This window comes from Polyergus mexicanus, unplaced genomic scaffold (genome assembly GCF_030449975.1).
Source record: "Polyergus mexicanus isolate NDT 795.1 unplaced genomic scaffold, iyPolMexi1.0 SCAF_3, whole genome shotgun sequence".
Taxonomy (NCBI): Eukaryota; Metazoa; Arthropoda; class Insecta; order Hymenoptera; family Formicidae; genus Polyergus; species Polyergus mexicanus.
In genome coordinates, this window is record NW_027223323.1 from 8,277,171 (window position 1) to 8,296,875 (window position 19,705).

General features: G+C 37.8%; 3 protein-coding genes across 5 annotated transcripts; 1 reads left to right on the plus strand and 2 right to left on the minus strand.

Annotated features, from left to right (window-relative positions):
- Positions 1-806: 806 nt before the first annotated feature.
- Positions 807-4,369, minus strand: LOC138931711 (RCC1 and BTB domain-containing protein 1-like). The gene is made up of 11 exons (XM_070292740.1): positions 4,120-4,369; positions 3,746-3,903; positions 3,467-3,669; positions 3,100-3,273; positions 2,769-3,030; positions 2,560-2,687; positions 2,213-2,479; positions 1,507-1,631; positions 1,324-1,421; positions 1,113-1,243; positions 807-1,038 (listed from the first exon to the last, which is right to left on the minus strand). Exons 2-11 carry the CDS (start codon positions 3,831-3,833, stop codon positions 898-900), a joined length of 1,617 nt encoding a protein of 538 aa, XP_070148841.1. The 5' UTR covers positions 3,834-3,903; positions 4,120-4,369; the 3' UTR covers positions 807-897.
- Positions 4,370-4,643: 274 nt separating this feature from the next.
- Positions 4,644-18,573, plus strand: Lap1 (leucine rich repeat containing protein 7 lap1). 3 transcript variants are annotated; one of them, XR_011446665.1, is made up of 12 exons: positions 4,644-5,191; positions 5,461-5,631; positions 5,716-5,851; positions 6,002-6,291; positions 6,575-7,286; positions 8,930-9,120; positions 9,329-9,791; positions 9,936-10,759; positions 10,930-11,001; positions 11,078-11,256; positions 16,149-17,144; positions 18,148-18,573. XR_011446665.1 is itself a non-coding variant. In XM_070292732.1 (11 exons), exons 2-10 carry the CDS (start codon positions 5,476-5,478, stop codon positions 11,252-11,254), a joined length of 3,021 nt encoding a protein of 1,006 aa, XP_070148833.1. In that variant the 5' UTR covers positions 4,644-5,191; positions 5,461-5,475; the 3' UTR covers positions 11,255-11,256; positions 16,149-17,212. The 3 variants fall into 3 exon arrangements, 2 of the variants coding, with proteins under 2 accessions (XP_070148833.1, XP_070148832.1); XM_070292732.1 differs by lacking the exon at positions 18,148-18,573 and having other exon boundaries at positions 16,149-17,212; XM_070292731.1 differs by lacking the exons at positions 16,149-17,144; positions 18,148-18,573 and having other exon boundaries at positions 11,078-15,417.
- Positions 16,130-19,493, minus strand: Dbct (Dihydrolipoamide branched chain transacylase E2). Its single transcript, XM_070292741.1, has 6 exons — positions 19,387-19,493; positions 19,162-19,304; positions 18,227-18,351; positions 17,338-17,860; positions 16,756-17,151; positions 16,130-16,481 (listed from the first exon to the last, which is right to left on the minus strand). Exons 2-6 carry the CDS (start codon positions 19,198-19,200, stop codon positions 16,245-16,247), a joined length of 1,320 nt encoding a protein of 439 aa, XP_070148842.1. The 5' UTR covers positions 19,201-19,304; positions 19,387-19,493; the 3' UTR covers positions 16,130-16,244.
- Positions 19,494-19,705: the final 212 nt, after the last annotated feature.

The following is a 19,705-nucleotide window of genomic DNA, read 5'->3' on the forward strand; positions in this document are numbered from 1 at the left end:
TGTATGTATATTAAACATATGATGATTATAATAATCAAGTAGAATACGCGTACATATTATACGAACGACAAAATCTATCGCTTGTATATATTGAGAATATCATAATAAAATGATGTACGAATGACAGTGCGAGATCTGTCTCTCTCTCTCTCTCTCTCTCTCTCTCTCTCTCTCTCTCTCTCTCTCTCTCTCTCTCTCTCTCTCTCTCTCTTTCTCAAAAATCGAATTCTTCCGCTCTGATTTTCCATTTTTTTCATTCCTTACTATTGCTATTTAAAGTAACAGATATGATATTGACGGATAACACAATAGGATGTTCTTTTGATAGTGTTGGAAAAGTTTTTATTACTATTCAGATACATACACCGTTAGATGAAATTTACAAAAGTCGCATTTGGTAAAAAAACCCGGGAATCAATGTAGAATCTACGTAGAATCGTTATAAAATTAAATGACTACGCTATATCGCAGAAATGATAAACGAAATCGACCTTTCGTTGGACAGATTTGACACGTCGTTAATTAATTCGCGATATTGTTTTCGATTACATCGGCGAATAACACATTGTCTTGTTTTTTTCTTTATTCAGAGAGATTCCAAGATAACAATCTCAAGTACTTTATAAAAGATCACTTTCTTTATTCAAGTAGATCTCACGAAGTAATCTGTCAGAAGATGCCGACTAGATTGCACGGCTAAAAAATGCGCAATTTACTTATTACTTACGCGGAATGCTACGAGAGAAATACGAGAGGAAGCGAGTCGCTGAAACGCGATTCCTTTGTCAGTCTATGCGACTATTAAGAATTGTGTCGCGAATACCCGTGCAGCAACAAACAGATTTGGCGATTTCCGTCCATTTCCGAAACGTATTATCCTTAAGGCAAATAGACGAATTACGTCCTAAAAGCGCCGGCCTTGCCCGCTTTAATGATAAAAGTTTTTACCGTGTTCTCGTCCAGTTTGGCGAAATTCTCCGTTTGCGTCACGGCTGTCATGTGATTCAAGGCAAACTTGAAACAGAACTCCTCGAGTTCCTATAAAAATCATGCCGCATTTATTGAATATCGCGATTGTGACGTAATTTAGTAGCGAAAACGGTGATAGCTACCTTCGCATTGTACTCGATCGCGACGCTATATAGATAAGCCGTATTTGATATGGTAATCCCTTGCTTTATCATCTGAATGCAATGTCTCTTAAGATTGTTTTCGCAGTAAGCGTTAGCCAAATGAAGGAGCTCTATAAATATGGCGTTGCTTTAATCGCGAGATGATATACGTATCACTTACGACTACGGTGTACTTATGACTCGAGCTTACCTAACGCCTTTTCTGCAGGTAGATCGATCATATCGGTGTACAAGTATTTCAGAAAGGCTTTGTACACGACATAGGTAAATTGATCGTGCTCGATGATACTGTTGGGAAAAGCACGCGATGCGATATAATAAGCACAAGAGATTCTTTATAACGCCGCGATTTTCTGTATAAGTAAATGATTACCTTTGATTGTTTTCCGCCCAATTATGCTGGAACATGGTCCTGAAGTACGGAGAACGGATCTTCAAAATAGCCTTATGGACGTGGATAGGTTGCCCGTTTACTTGTATCGTGAGATCGCTCGTCGACTGTGGTAAGGAAAAGAATTCTTAGAGCCAAATGCAAATATTAGATGTCTAAAAAAATATTTGTCATATTTATTGACTAAAATCTATGAAAAAAAAGATATATATGTATATACATATGTAATTTCAAAAAAACTTTTACATCAATGCGCGTGCGTATATATGCTCATCTTCTATATATCTTTTTTCATCTAGAAAGCAATTTTCCCCTTTTATAATAGAATGCAAATCAGTCACTTTATTTAGAATAGAATTCAATAGAGAAATGCATGCGCAATAAATCTTATAAAGAAATATAATGAGTAAAAAATGTTATAAGAAAAAAATATAAGAAAAAATGTTATCATATATTACATATCATATATAAATCACAGTGATAATAACTATATATGTACATATGTATATTTAATAATTATGTACATAAAAAAAGATATTGTCAGCTGTTAGATCTATCTATGTCTCTGTATGCTTTCTGTGCTGTTTCTTTTCTTTTTCTCTCTTTTTCTAATGTCTCTCGTTATATTCATTTCCAAAATACAAAAAAGCGCAAAGCAAACTGATACGAAATAGAAAACGTTACATACAGAATCGTCAAACGCAGCTCCCAGACATTCCAGTATGCTCGATTCCTCGTTCGCATGCAGAATCAATGGTTTGTGCATGACGCTGGGCGACCCGTAGCATGCAAACACATCGTACATATTCAAAAACGGAGTAGCAGTCGGAGTCGTGATACTCTGCCCCCGACAGTGACCCCACATGTACACACGACCGCCTAGGCCGACGGCGATGCTTATGTGATTATAATGCAGAGCGGCAATGTCGAATACCCTTCCCATTTCGTGCGTGACCTGATGATTCAATCAGCGATTACAAAATCCTATATTTTCTCTTTTTCTCTATTTATTACGACGACTAACGTAAAACTCACCAAGACTGGATTACAAGCGTTTGTCTTATTACCAATACCTAATTGACCGTAACTATTCCCACCCCAGACGTAGAGTTTCCCCTCGTCCGTGAGCGCCAACGTGTGCGCGTATCCGCAAACCACCTTGACTGAAATGTGAACGTCGATTACTCGACAACACATCGTTTTTTTTTTTTAAAAATGAATCAATAAAATGAACATATAATTACTTATTACAACGCCTATTAGCGAACCGACTCGACTCGGAGTCATTTGGTTCACGTAATTGCCTATCCCCAGCTGGCCGACGCCATTGTAACCCCAACCATATACCTCGCCGTTGTCGGTTACTACCATGCTAGAGGTCTGACCACAGGAGATGTGGACAACCTTCTTCCCGGTCAAATTGGAGTTTACTTGTCGCGGTGCGCCCTGATTTGTGCTGAGACTGCTACCTACTTGTCCGCAGTTATTTTGTCCCCAGGCATACACCTAGATTAAACGATTGTTCAATTCGTAACTTTGGTAGATTGCGGTTGTCGTACTTTGGTCATCGCTCACCTCTCCATCCTCAGTGAGAACAAGAGAATGATGACTTCCACATGCAATATCCACAATATGTTTCATATTCAAACCAGTTCCTAGAGTGGGCATATTCACCAGAGTGGGTGTAAGACCCTGATTGCATGTTCCATTTCCTAATTCGCAATAACCGTTGTGACCCCAGGAATATATCTTTTAAAAATATAAATTTCACTGACAGTGATATCTCATATCCTTGACACATATATACTTGATTTAATGATTTTATAAAATTCCAATAATATGCTTTGCTTTTAAATTCGTTAAATTAAATATATAGTTAATTTGAATTTAATTTTATATCGCATTGTATTCACTTTAAAAAATATATAACTCTCCAGTATACCTCTCCCTTCTCTGTAAGAGCCAAAACGTGAGGTCCACTTCCATAGGCAAATGTTTTTATGTCTTTGTCACACAAGACTTCTATCTTCTTTGGATGCAATGTGCTGTGAGCATCGCTGGTACCCAAACAACCAGCAATGTTGTTGCCTAAGCCATACACTGTCTTGTCTTTCGTCACGATTAGAGCCTCGTTACCTAAGTTACCTGTTTGGAAAGGTAACAAAATCATAATATCACCAAAGTGACGCTGTAAAGAGACGCAACGAGAAATGCTAATTACCATATACCATGACCATATGAATTCGTGAGACGAATTCTGGCTCCAGCAAGCTGAAGATTGGCCAGTTTCGTAGATCCGGGGAATTCATATTGCACGCGAGATTGTTTTACCGAAGTTTTCCGTTTCGTCTCTCTCTCTCTCTCTTCTTTTCAGTATCTCTGAATGGCCGATTGTAAAAAGATTTTATGATTTTTCATGATTTATTATTTATTCGAATGTGCAAAAATCCTGAGATCGATTTCTCGATTTTTCCATATTTTGAGAAAATTTCCATGGACAACATATTAGTGTTATAATTTTATCGGTCATATATCTGACAGATTTTTTTTTTTTTTTAAGATACATTTTTTTAAGAAGTCTTATTATTTACTTACTGATAACATTTGACGGTATCAATACTATCCTACGCAAACACGTCACTTTTCATTCTAATACAATTTTTGAATGTCCGCAATTATTTTCATTTTGCAGCTATTCAACAGTTATTCAACGATGATATTCAAACTTCAAACATATTTCATATTCGCTATCATGCGTGTTACAAATCGTTTTTCTCTTCTTTCTTTGTTAAATCCGCTGATGGAATGAAGAACCACATATCACGTCAACAGACTAACCGCGAATTGATCTCGAAATTCTCGAGGACTCTGTGTCCATGAAAATACGAGACTCTAGGCTAGAAATCTCAAGTAAAAATCTGAGCACTAATTTGTCACTGATTGGTTTTGACACCAAAAATGATGGAAACCAATAAAAACGTAAAAAGAAAAATCCAACCAAAATTTCAACCAATTAAAATCTATCGTCAGTCACGTGATGAATTGGCAAGAACTCTCTTCTTTTGTATATTTCATGCTCGGAAAGATTGAACTCCCCTTTCTCCAGTCCCCAATTGGTCACGGCGTCGATCGCTAGAGCGATCTGTACCGCACTATTGTGGCAGTTTAGAAGAAGATTTGCAAGAACCGCGGGGTGCTTTGTCCCATTCATTAGCGGACGCCAAATCCGATAGGGAAGGAAGTGAGGAAGAAGAGAGGAGGGTCGCCGTGAATCGAATCGCTTCTCCTGGGAATTTACGCGGTGACAGATCAACGTGACGTATGTACACACGCGCGATGACGAGGGAGTGAGATATGCGCATGGGAAGAGCGGCGGCGGCGTCGCGACGGATCAACGTGAGCCGCCGTAATAAAAGTTGACATATCTTGACGTTTCACCCCTCACCGTCGACGAAGAGCGCGCGAACGTGCGTTTGTCGCCGTCGCTTGCTCGTCGGCGATGCCGATTCTCGGCCGCTGTTACTCGCCGCGACGGCAACACGGCGACGTGGTGATACGGCGATCGGCGGCTCCTCGACCCCGCGGATGATCGTCGGCGGCGAGCGTTCTCGCGTGCGGAGCGATCTGCACGGTGGATCGCCGAATCGTTCCTGAGAGCACCACACAGGTAGGATTATAGGATTGTCTGTACTCTTGATAGCTCTGTAATATATCTGTCAGGATCTCATGAGGTGTTATAAAAAACACTATATAGTTATAGAAATTAGATGCTCCTATAGACGTTCATATAGTTAACAAAGATAAAAAAATTTGACTTGTCTTATAAAAATCTATATACAATATATCTGTATCTCTTTTTATTTAGCGTAATAATAATTAATCATGATTAACATGTAAGTTGAATGTATTTAATATATGCGACTGCATTCTGTATAGCTGTACGCACATGAAATGGGTAGCGCTTGGTGGCAGTGTGCTGCGTGTCTGAGAACCCAGGAAGAGGACATTTGCGAGCTGCAACTGAATCACTGTAATCTCTATGATGTACCACCCGATGTGTTCATTTACGAAAGAACATTGGAAAAGTTGTATCTCGATGCCAATAGAGTGAGTACCTCATTAGAAAGCGAGTATTTAATTACGTTTTAATTATGAAATACTTAATATTTCGTCTTTATGGTTCTATTTCAGATAAAAGATCTTCCCAGGCCATTGTTCCAGTGCCACGAGTTGAGAGTGCTCTCGCTTAGCGATAATGAGATTGCTACATTACCACCCGCCATAGCGTCATTAATCAACTTGGAATACTTGGATCTCAGTAAAAACAGTCAGTACATCTTTATTGAGTTATGTGCAAAATGTTATGTTTAAAAAGTCTCAGTTTTACAAAATTGAGACTTTTTAAACACTTGTATTAATCTGCATATTTGTTTAGATTCGACATTTATTTACTATTACATATATAATTTTGTTGCAGGTATAAAGGATTTACCAGACAGTATCAAAGAATGCAAGAGTCTTCGCTCCATAGATATCAGTGTCAATCCCTTCGACCGTTTCCCGGACGCTATAACGCATATCGTTGGTTTACGCGAGCTTTATATAAATGACGCGTATATAGAATACCTGCCAGCTAACTTTGGACGACTGTCAGCCTTGAAGACGCTTGAGCTGCGGGAGAACAACATGATGACGTTGCCTAAGAGTATGAGTCGTCTCGTCAACTTGCAGAGGCTTGATATCGGCAACAATGATTTCACAGAGCTTGTAAGACTGTGATTTCAATTATGAACAGTTTACTATTACTTTTAAATTGAAATTCTGCTGGTTTGCTTTTTTATATTCTTATTATTTGCAAAATATTTCAAAATCGCGAATATTTTAGAAAAGATTCTTGTTGCAACTTCACTTTTAAAAAATTAAAGACACAGAATTATGTTATTTCCAATCTGTAAATTAACTCTGTTAATCGACATACTTTCATATAAACATGTATGTATGATTAGTATGCAACATTAATACTATTTGTAACATATATTATTTGTAATAGCCTGAGGTTGTTGGGGATCTCATCAATCTTACGGAGTTATGGATCGATGGCAACGACATCAGGCGTGTCCCGGTGAACGTCGAGCAGCTCTATCGTTTGAATCACTTCGACTGCACGATGAACGCGATACACACGCTTCCGTTGGAGATACGCGGTTGGCGCGACATCGCGATCATGAATCTGTCTTCGAACGAGATGTACGAGCTGCCCGATACCTTGTGTTACCTGCGCACGATCGTCACCCTCAAGATTGACGACAATCAATTGAACGCACTGCCGAACGACATCGGCCAGATGTCGAGCTTAGAGGAGCTTATAATCACTAAGAACTTTCTCGAGTATTTGCCGTCTTCGATAGGCTTGCTGCGTAAGCTGCACTGTCTCAACGCGGACAATAATTATCTGCGCGCATTGCCGGCTGAGATTGGCAGCTGCACGGCGTTGTCCTTGCTCTCCTTGCGATCGAACAATCTGACGCGCGTACCGCCTGAGCTCGGCCATCTGTCTTCGTTGCGGGTGCTTAATCTCGTCAACAATTGCATCAAGTTTCTACCGGTCTCCATGCTCAATCTGAGCAACCTGAAGGCATTGTGGTTGAGCGACAATCAGAGTCAACCATTGGTGCCACTGCAGCAAGAGTTTAACTGTGAAGAGGACATGATGGTACTGAGCTGCTTCATGCTGCCCCAGAAACCACGGCAGGATTTGGAGCGTGAGTTTTCTGTTTGTCGTTTTTTCCAATCTTTTTATAAAGGATACTGGAACAAGTGAAAAAACACAAGTTTTGTTTCATATCTTTGTTTATAATTAGCATAGATTTTCATAAATCAAAAAATTTATTTAAATATTTTTTCAATAACTTAAATAATTTTGACTTCTTTTTATATATGTGCCGCTTTACTTAGCGCCTATTTTTATTAGATGGTAAACTTAATTCCTGCTACTAGAGGGTGCCGGCTCCAACGCTGGCGAGTTTCGATGGTGAAGTCGTATGTCTTTTGTAGTTTAGACATTGCTAAAAGTGATTCAATCCTTATAGGTTAAATTTTTTGACGCCAAAGAGATTTTCCAGTCGATTGAAAATGAACCGCGATAAACTGTTTTTCCGACATGTGATTCTTCACTACTTCGATTTCAAGAAAACCGCAGCTAAAACGCATCGCTTATTATCCGAAGTGTATGGTGATGAAACTCCATCGGAAAGAACATATAGAATTTGGTTTGAACGTTTTCGAAACGGTGATTTTGACGTGAAAGACAAAAAACGTCCCGGACAGCCGAAAAAATTTGAAGATGTTGAGCTGCAAGAATTGCTCGATGAGAATCCAGCTCAAACGCTTTTAGAGTTGTCGAAAGCGTTGAATGTTACTCCAATGGCCATTTCAAAACGCTTGCATTCCTTGGGAAAAATTCATAAGGAAGGGATATGGCTACCATATGAGTTGCCAGAAAATGCCATTTTGAATCGCTTGTCTATCGCAACTTCTTTGCTTGCCACGTAAAGAAAAAAAGAGTTTTTTGTGGCGTATTGTGACTGGTGATGAAAAATGGATTTATTTTGATAATCCCAAGCGGAGGAAATCATTGGACCCCAGCCAATCATCCATTTCAATGCCGAAGAGGAATACTCACGGGCATAAGATCTTACTCTGCATTTGGTGGGACCAGGAGGGTGTGCTGTATTACGAGCTCTTGCGTCCAAATGAAATCGTTACAGCTGATCACTACCAACAGCAATAAAGCCGATTGAGTGACGAGTTGATGCAAAAAAGACCATCCATAGCCAACAATCGACGTAAAGTCATTCTTTTGCATAACGCTCAACCACATATTGTGAAAAGCGTGAAGCAGACACTTCTAGAGCTTGAGTGGGAAGTCCTCCCGCATCCAGCATACTCTCCAGATTTGGCATCGTCGGATTACTATCTCTTCCGGTCGATACAACACGCACTTATGGACACACAAGTAGTAGAAAATGGAGGAAATTATTTTGATTAAGGTTCATTCATCTTCCCTTCGAAACAAATCAATTTTATAGACGAAAAAACGGCAGAAATTAAGTTTACTATCTAATAAAATCAAAATTGACTCAGTTGCTTGTCTTTGTTTACTACTGCACGCTTTGATCCACATATTTATTTAATGATAAGATGCAATATTTATGTGCACGCTACTAGTGGAAGAAGAACACGAAGACGAGGAATGAAATGGTGAGAGAGATATATGAAGGAATTAGAATAAAATATCAAGAAATATCTTTGAATTATGAAGAATATCCATCAAAATTATTAATAATAATTTTTATTATTGACCGTGTCTTTAGTAATATATTTATAATTTTGATTATATCTATAGAAATGGCGCAGACCACGGGACCGATTCCGAGTTCAATCATCGGAACCGGCAAGAGGATATGTTTCGCTGCTGAAGTAGATTCCGAAGTCCCCAGGCAACTTCATCGAGCACCAACCCCTTACCCTAAGGAGCTACGCAATCTCGCTAGGCACGCTCGTAATCTGCATCATCAGTCCACTCACGATCCAAGAGTAAGTTACTTGTCACTTATTCATCGTCTACGACAGCATGACAATATTCTTTCGATAAATATAAAATCATTTAGCTATAAAAAGTGTCAGTAATATAGTATAACATTTATGGTATGATATGTATAATAGTTACATCATTTGAGAGAAAATAGATATAAAAAATAAAAAAATTTAAATAGTTCTTGTGCATAGGATATTTTTCTCGTAGAGCACGCCTTCGTCTACAACCTCTATCGATCGTAACACGGCGAAAAACTACAACAAGAACAACAGACCGGTTGAACCCGGAACAGCGGAGCACTCGGTGTCTGAGGAATCGTCAGATGAAGCGAACAAGACGGTGTTGGCAAAGGAGAAGAGCCCGGATATTCGGGAGGCCAAGTACATCCGCAATCCCACGTCCGATTACATCGCGAAAACGCCAACAGTATCTGACTACGTGAACTCCACGTGGAAACCGGACGAGTACTCCAAAGCGAACACAGCAAAGATAGTCGAGTCCGACAAATTTATCGAGCCCTACAAGGCAGTGTCCATCGACACGACGGACGGCAAGCAGGCACGGATAAACGTTGTGCCGAAATCGTGCGATGTTCCGCTAGCTCCGCCGCCATATCACATCGCGGCAGCGTTCTCCAAGAAGGCCGCTCTTTTCCAACAATTTAATAATCGTATGTTATCGTCGGAGGTTACAGATTCTTAATATTTTTTTTTTTTTAATTTTTTGATTTATTTATTTTATCGAATGTAGTGAATTCTAAAGTTTAAAGCTTCGGAAAGAAGTATGTTTTGGACACGAATCTTTATCATTCCAGCGATCGAAGCGGACCCACATCCACTTTCGTTATCTTTTAATTCGTCGTTAAATTCGGCTGAGATACTTCCAGATGTATTAAAACAGAAAAACTTTGATACGAACGCGGACTTGATAAAGGCCGAGGAATACATAGTACCGGGTGATCTGACGAATCCCACTAATTTAAACGCATCGATAGATAACGGACGGATGGATCTTTTCGACCGAATCACCGCAGACCAAACTTGCACGTCGAATCTTGATTCCGGACCCGATTCTGAACAGAACGATCGGGCCTTCAAACCGAGCAAAATTCCCGTTCTCAAAACGAAGCATGTGGAAAATTCGAGTAACGATACGAACTCGATCAAGGCTCTCCCGGAGGAATACGACATGAACAGAACGTTAAATGCGGTTTACTCCGGTATACCTACGTCGCCGATCACTGGAAAGAAATATCGGAGCCCCTTATCGGCGCCGGCGAAAGTGCTTGATCGATCGAGGAAACTGCAGAACGGGAACGTCACGAACAACAATTTAGGCGATAACGCTAATATAGCTGAGGCGCCGGATGTCGATCGAGCGAATTTCGTTGCTCCCGTTCAAATGAGCAGAAGCATCACTGACGAATCCAGCATCGCGTCTCTTGCTGTCACCGTCGCTAAGAGCGAAATAAACTCGGGCCGAGACACGCCGAATCTCAATACGGGTAATAAATCTCAGGGCGACATGAGCAACGTCGAGAGCAAAGAACACGCGAGTCCTGCGTTGAGTGAAACGTCTAGTTCGGAGAGAAAGCCGAAATTCAAATGGATGTTCGGTCCTCACAAAAACGCAAATGTGGTATGTGCTCTATTATCAGTACTAAAGAATTAATTAATGAATTAGTTTTCTATTAAAAATAATAATTTTTCCAACTTTTTCAAAAAAAATTTTTTTTACTGTTAGAAATATATAATAATCATTTTAAATATATATTTTAAATATATAAAATTTTTTAAATGTTCCCGCAGCTGCCTGTTCAAATAAAGAAAAATCCAGGTCTCGGCTTTAGCATAGCTGGCGGAGTAGCGGGTGCAGAGACCGTAAGTAGAGCATACGTATTAATTTCAATGTCGAGTTTTATTCTCACGTTAAAAGATCGATATATTCTTTTTGCAGGGAATAATCGTGACCAAGGTGAATCCCGACGGGCCAGCTCAGGGTACTCTTCGACCGGGAGACAAGATTTTGGAAGTAGATGGTATCGATTTCACCAAATCTGATCACAATAACGCCGTCGCTGTTCTACGTGCCACCGGTGCTGTTGTTTCTATGATGATAAGTCGCCACCAATGATTGTAAGTTATTTGACGAAAAAAAAAACAAAAAGGGGAAAACTTTTTCTAATTCTTTTAGATGACATACGATCGCTTTACATACTTCAGACTGAATACATTTTATAGCTCTAACATATATATTATACATATATTTAAATATATTCTTTAATAAAAATCCATAAATCGCGCGATATATGAACGCGTCACGTTCGGGAGAAAATAAGAAAGATATATAGAGCCCGTCATATTAATCGATCCAATCGCAAATATTGGAATTATTCGTACTATTGAAAAGTGTTTTAGATGAAAATTGAGAGATTTTGAGAGGGAGAGCGTATCCAATGAATGTTTTCTTTACAAGTGGTTTTTTGTTTTACTAAATAAAAATCATTCTCATATTTGAGGAAACCATATCTCACTGCGCTTTCACGTAGTATTATAGTTTTATGAAAGAATAAAACGATTAAATGAATTGTATCAGGCAAGATTCGAGCTTATTCAAGATTATCTTGTCTGAGAATGATATTCCTCTTGAAATATTGCAATTTTTCCTACGTATGTATGAAATATTTTTCAATAATATTTCAATATTTGTGTGCATCGATTAAAATGAGACATTCTGTATACAAGCATAAATATATATATATATATATATATATATTTATGTCAAATAAGATTGTAAACGAGCTAAGATACTGCTGTTGATCGTTTTGCGATCAACGCAGGACATGAAAGATATGTGTGATGATTCTCGTGAGAATATAATATTATAGAGTATGTTATTTTTCAACGGTAAATGTACGGGCAAATTAAACGAGCAATCTATTTGTTATCATAACTCCTCCTTAACTAGAACAATAATGTCTTTCCCGAAATTTCTAGCTCCGCGCGTATGCGGACGATGATGTTGATAGACTAGTTGATTTATATCTATATCTGTGCGTTCTCTCTTCAATGAGAGTGCCGACAATGTGCCAGAAAACAAAGTACTATTTATTATCCATATACATAACATATATTGAGAAAAAAGATATATATATATATATGCATATACATATATTATATATACAATATAAACAAATTTATATATGTAGAAAAGAGGGAAAGCTAGACAAGGTTCCCACAGATTCTAACAATGTAAATAGATCTTCCGATTATCCCCGCGTATCAAAGCGTTTGAATCGTTAGAAAGAGTTCTACAAGTTTGTTTCGCCGACAAACTTGTCTTCGTGCGATTTGAAAAGTTGATTTTCCCATATCTTCATTAAAGTCAACTAAAAAAAGTTGACTGAAAAGTGCGAAACAAATTAAATCTGTTATGTTTTTCATTTCTCATAAGTGATAATAAATTTTTGGCTAAGAAAGAAAATTATTTTGAATACTTCGTGAAATCTACAGACGAGGTTTGTCGGCTATCGCGAAATACTGCGCACATTTTCCGGGACGCGCTTTGTTTCGTTGTAATTGAATCGTTTCTAACTTGATCCGAATGTATGGCGATTTGTATCTGTTGTTGAGACTGTAGTAGTTGTTATTGCATACGGCAATGCTATAAATTCTATGATTCCATTGATGTTGTAAAGACAGTGGAGACGATTACATATTACGTGAAATAGCGTTGGGCGAAATCGGGATATTATACTTAAATCGAACGTTCGATTATATTATTCCCTTTGCGAGACGACAAACAAATACTAGTACTCAAGTCGGATTGCTTCGATATAACTGAACATTCGGGATTATTATTATAGTAATAAAAGAGCGTTTCTCTATATCTGCGGGACTCTTGTCGTGCTTGTCTGGTAGGAGAGAAAAGAAAATATTCTTCTATGTGCCGTACTTATATCGATAATAATATTTATACTCAATGTCAGTGTCTCAGAGTCCTCCCAATCGCGACGCAGATTATCCACTACGAATTTCTCTCTCACACTTAGCCCCTTTAAAAAAAATTCACTCTTTAAGCGATCAAAAAACATTTCAGATCCTTCAACACTGGCGCATATTTTTATAACATTAATAAAGGATGCATCCAATTCTTCCATTATTGCATTAAATATTAAAGATGACATAAGAGAGTATTTCATTTATATTTTAATGCTTTTACATCAGTACACGAGATGTATTTATTACTAATTGAAGGTAACAAAATATATCGATTAGTAAAAAATTATATGAATAATTAGATTAATATTCGATGGCATTATATATAATATCTATAAATTTTATAAAGTATATATAAAATATATGTAAATTTTTGATTATTTTATATATACATATAATAAATATATAAATATTAGATAACTTTCACATCGCGCCAGTGCTTAAGGATAAAATTTTATCAACTTTGTACGTTTCACCTGTATGAATGTTATTTGATTTCTTATCATTAATATTATTAGATTATATATCTCGAGACCACACAAGAAAGGTCTTCCGGAACGTGATTGATTTAGTGATTATTTCGGCAATTGCTCGGGTTTTTTCCCCGTTGATGGAACGGAGCCGCACAAAACAATCATGACGGCTAATGATTGCATAAGCGTGATATTGTTAATCGACAAGCGAGATAAAATAAATGGAAAATTTTTGCACGCGCGCGCGCGCGCAAGTAGAACCTGTATCAGAGAGAACAAAAGGAACGTTAAGGACTGAAAATTGGTAGCACAAATGAAATCGTTATTTGATTACACATACACACACACACACATATATATATATATATTGTATGTTGCGTTTATATATGTATATATATATTGTGTGCATTGTTATAATTGAAATCGATGTGAATGCAAAGCTATCTACGACGTGCCAGACGTTTCGCATCTTTCCTTCGCAAATCCGGAATGTATTCTACATATTTCAGCACAAACACGATTCTAATTCATTTAATTTTCTTTATTAATACAATTAACTTTCTAATTAACGATATTATATATCTTATATAATCAATTCCAAGCTATATAATATTATTAATTAAAAATAGTAATAATAAAATATCGATTCGTATTTCCAAGAAATGATTGAGAATCTTGAGGATCAAAATCCTCCTGTTCGAAGGAAAAATGTCGAAAGTTTCGAGAGTCGGGCGCATTAGATTAATTACTTGTTGTTATTAAGTTAGTGTTTGTTCTTGTATCTTTGTTCTTTGTCGATGTTACGTACGATGTATAAGATTTTACAGTAAGTTTACGGTTAAGGAAGCCGCTTTGGTATTATTCGAACTTCGCGTATCGAGAGAATGTCAGTAGAATTATTCACACCTAGTCAGAACCGATAAGAAAAGTGTTAGTATTTTTCGTCGATTTGATTTTGTCGACAAATTTTTTTTTTTTTTTTTTTCCATCTCTATTAATGTCGCGACGACCTGAACTTCCAATCTCAAAGATTTTATTGAAAACTTTTTTTATATTCTTTTTCTTCTTGTTTATAAATCTTCGAACAATAATTGATTCTCTTTTAGCTCGTTGTTCGTTCTTCTCATCTTGCCGCTGCGTTTGATTTCATGTAAAGATGCGGTAAAAAGTATTAGAGATTAGATGGGAAATTTCGACTCCGTTCTCTTCTTCAATTACGATTCTTAAGAATGAACGGGTTGACTGTTTCAATTGATTAATCGTCGTTAAAAACGGGACGAAATTAATATGTATTCGTTGACGGAGAAGTTTCATGGACCACGCGCGAGCACACACATATTGTACTCTTTTTTACTACTCTAAACTAAACAGACTGACTACCTTTTGGATACCTATTACATATTTAACGGCGCGTTTTCGATCGGAGCGCGTTTGAATCGCCTCGCATGGGAATTGAGCTCAATTCTTCACAAATTTTGAACTAGACAAAAAACTTTTCAAGTTTATCTGATTTTTTTCAGACAGTTTGGAATCGAGATAAAAGTCGTTGACAAATTGGCTCTCAGCGCGATTTAAACTCGCTTCCGCTTCGAGAAGACTCGCTATCGTTATGGAGTGAGCGCAATCTAAGATTTTGCGTGTATGAATGAAACTCTAAGTTGTACCTATGGGTGTATATACTGATAAGCGACTAATCGTGCGTATGTAAACAAACTTTGCGAAAGCAATCAAGTGGTTGTATCTTTTACTTGCGATACGTTGATGTTTTCACTTTCATTTCATTTTTATATTTATCCGTAGTATATTAAAGGAATTTCAAAGCGAATTTTTTTGTTTCTATGCCGGATATTTCATTTTCATTCTCAAAAATTCGATATGATCGATGACGTTGATTATTACGTTTCGCAATGTTCACGTTTATCCGGGGAATGATTATGTCGCTCTTACAATATCTGTCTATCGCGGTACAACCACTTCGTTAGCGTACGTTCAATTATGGTTGTCACATGAATAATTTATAGTTCGTAACGGATCGATGTACAAAGATATTACTCGCGTTCTCTACCGGACGTCGTCTTCTGATATACAATTACTATGCATTTTGAATATGTTAGTGGAAGATGTCTGATCTTTAACGAGAAGTCCTAGTTGGTTGTGCAGCAATAAATAAATTAATATTTACGTACAAAGTGATTTAAACGCGATTCATCTTACGACGTTATTTCGCATAAAGAAACATCTCAGTGTAACAACATTAACCATTTTGTAAAAGTGGCTGAGAATGGCTCCTTCTCCTTTTTATCGGATCGTTGCATATGCAATATCGCATCTCGTCGTAAAAGTTTCAGTTTTACGATACGCTCCTAAATCTCTTACGATCTCAAGTATCGTGTTCAAGTGACGTGATACTTTTATAAAAGTACGCTTGATTCTCTTATACTCGCGATCTCTCGAGTAAATTTGTTAAGAAAAATGAAAAATCCTCGCAATTATTCTACAATCTTAGCGAGTATTAGCGTGTAAAAAAAAATATAACGTATTTTTTTTTATTTTCAGCTATATTTTCATTTTAAACATCCTAATGTAAAATGAGATTACAAGAATGAGAAACGCATCATCGATTTTTTAAGCACTCCGAGATTAGATTTCTCGTCACGCACCGATCAGCAAATGCACCGGATTCTCCACATAATGCTTCCACAGGTTAGAGAACTTTGCCACCGTGACGCCGTCGAGAACGCGATGATCCGCGGACCAGCTGACCGACATTATATGGGCCGGAACCACGTTTCCCTCGTCGTCGAATCGCGGCACCTTTTGCGCCCTTCCGAACGCGCCGATTATCACCTGCGGCGGCAGGATCACCGGTTTCGTGTACGTTCCACCGATCTAAATCAATGATTTTCATATGATTTATTGCCACAATACAACTCGACTCTTAGCTTGTAACGAGAGTCGTGGATTCCTACGATTTTATTTGTCATTTTTATTGATTCACTTAGATTGCGACTGAAAATATGATTAATGTAAGTTAAAAAATGAAGTCTTTGACTACAGTATAATCAAATTCTAATTTTGGCACCGTCGAGGATCATAGATCAATAGTCCTCGATGGATTTTGAAATAATTTCTCTGTTTATAATGTAATTGTGTACAAACTTACCACACCTATGTTCGACAACGAGAACGTCGTATCGGCCAAATCGCCAAGCGGTATCGACGACTTCCTGCCGAGCTCTTGGAGTCTGTTGAGCTCCCGTGCTATCGCGAGAACGCTGAGATTCTGCACGTTCTTGATATTGGGCACCACCAAGCCCTCCGGGGTATCCATAGCGATGCCGATATTGTGATTGTCCAGGATTCGTAGTGTCTGATTCTCCTCGTTCAGCCAAGCGTTCAACTCGGGACAGCGCTCCAACGCTCGCGAGGCCGCCTTCACGAAGAATGGCATGAGGGTCAGAGAGACACCCCTATCCTTCAACGAGTCCTTCACCTCGTTTCGGCACTGAATCACCCGGTCCACGTTGCAATCGTCGCTGTAGACGAAGTGAGGTATACTCTACAAAAAGATAAGTATCTTTTTTTATAAAAAGTGAAGGAAATTTATTAATCATAGAAATTTTTTGCATCAGATGATAATTAAAGTTAATTGTTACTTTATAGCATTTTAACGAAATTTACGTGCAAAATTTATTTGCCGTTAAGATCTGTATAAATAGATATTTTTAGCATCTCGATGACTTACCAGGGACCTCGTCATAGTTTTCCACATGTGTTTCGAATATCCTTTCAACCCTACCATCGTTCCCGTCACATTCGCCCCCGAAGAAACTTCCGGAGTTGCGGAAATCTTCTGCAAATGAGCCAGTATGTCCTCCTTGAGCACCCTACCATTCTTGCCGGTCGCCGCTATGTCCTTCAGCTTTACATTGTTCTCCATGGCAATTTTCCTCACTGCCGGGGTCGCCAGTATCTTCTGCACAATATTTTCCTGCGATTCCGTTTCGTCTATCTCCTTGTCGGAACCGTCAATCGCCTGGTCCTTGTCGCCCTCTTTAATTCCCTCCGAATCCTTCGCGGCATCCTTTGAATCGTCTTCTATCTCGATATCCAACAACGCCGTCCCGACCAAGGCGACGTCGTCTACGTTAAAGTGCAGCGCTTTGATGAAGCCGTCGTAGCGACTTGTGATCGTCACCGACGCCTTGTCGCTCTGCACTTCGCAGATCTTGTCAAACTGGCTTACCCGGTCACCCGGTTGCACAAACCTAGAATATTTCGCGTGCTATCAAGTGACACATCGTTGGATTAATTCCATTTAAAAGAAAGATAGAGAGATAGATACTATTATAATTAAATATATTACGAGTAGTAAATTAATTTAATCATTAAAAGTTAAATGAATTGGAAAAATTATTTCTCTGATATTATATGTAAAAATATAAAACTGATGTGTCTGAAATTTAAATTTTTTATAATTCTCTCTATAAGAGAGAAAGAAAATATAAAACATTTAAAAAACTTTGTTTCTAATATATTGTATTAAATTTCACAGAGTGTTGTGTATGCGCATCATCATCCGGATCCGAATAAAGGTATGAGAGGAAGAAAAATGGAATATTATCACAATGTACCATTCTTTCATCGTGACGTCCCGAATCCCTTCGCCGATGTCTGACAGTTGAAAGGGCACCACTTTGCCGGAACGAATCATGCTGGTCGACAAGAAACGACACATCGGGTCGCGTGATCTCTTAGTCTATACAAACAGAGAAGTTCCGTTGCTGGCGAGTATAATAACAGATAATAATTTTGTCGAATGATAAGCAACACTATAAGTAAAGTACGTATTACATTTAAAATCGAGGTCTATAGAGTTTTGCAAAATTATAGGATAGGTATACTGAATCAAAACGATTGTGCAATAAGATGAAAGATATTAAAAGGTAAAATAATATGAATATAAAAGAACAATTTATAATCTACGAATTAAATTGAAGCTGTAAACCGATTCGAAGATACAAAGGATAACGTATTTTATTTATAGCAACATGTTTTCATTGCCCTTTTTATTTATACATCTAACTATTATATTTTTATTCTATTCTTATTTCTTAATGACAGATTCTTTGGAGATAATTTGGAAACGAATTATCTCCTCGATTGAAGGGCATCGCCAATTTTGTTAGAAAAAAGATATTTGCTTTTCAAATATGTAACTCGAAAATTAATTTTAAATCGATCAAAGCATCTATTATCGAAAAATAATCGTTTAATGGAAGAGCGAAATTCTCATTCTTCACTTTCGTGATGAAATCAACAGATGCATTCTGATGTTTATTTCACGATCATTATTATTTACTTCACAATCGACACCCGCATCAAACGCCAATCGACTCGTGCTTAGAGGTCTCTGATTACGTTGGCAGAGTGCCAGAATTCAATCCGACTTGTAGGACTTGTTGACGTTCGACGTTGGCACGTGGCACTGCTCAAGTCTCGACGAACCATCTCGTTTATTCACCTGGAATTTTTTATTCGGCAAACGTAAACTTGTTCGAATACTTACCATTCGTACGGCCGTCAATAGTCGCCAAGAAAGAGCCATCGGTTGATCTCTATCCAATCCGGTCGAGAAGGAGACGCGCGATAGCTCGCGGGAATATAATACTCGTAACTATCGAATATGCGTTATCACTCGTACGACACGCTCTGAGAAAGCATGTTTATTCACGAGACGAAATTACGCAATCACATCGACTTCATTTTCATGACAGACACATATTCCACTTACGTATTTCGAGCATCGTGTGATCTCGATATCAACAATTAGTCAATAAAATTATTGTGAGACAACTTGATCGGAGAAATCTCTTAAATGCATAAAATGTAGTAAAAGCGTCAATGGTAGCATCAGAACTATTTCTCGGGATATGATTATCAAAGATAAGCCCCCTCTTGTGTTGTAAAAAAGAAAGAATGCAATAGATAATGGAAAAGAAAATCCTCATAGGCGTCGAGAGGCGAAAATTTCTAATTTCATTTTGATGTTCGCCGTTTATATATATAAAATTATTCATTTTATTATATATATTTATTTCTTTACTGATTTT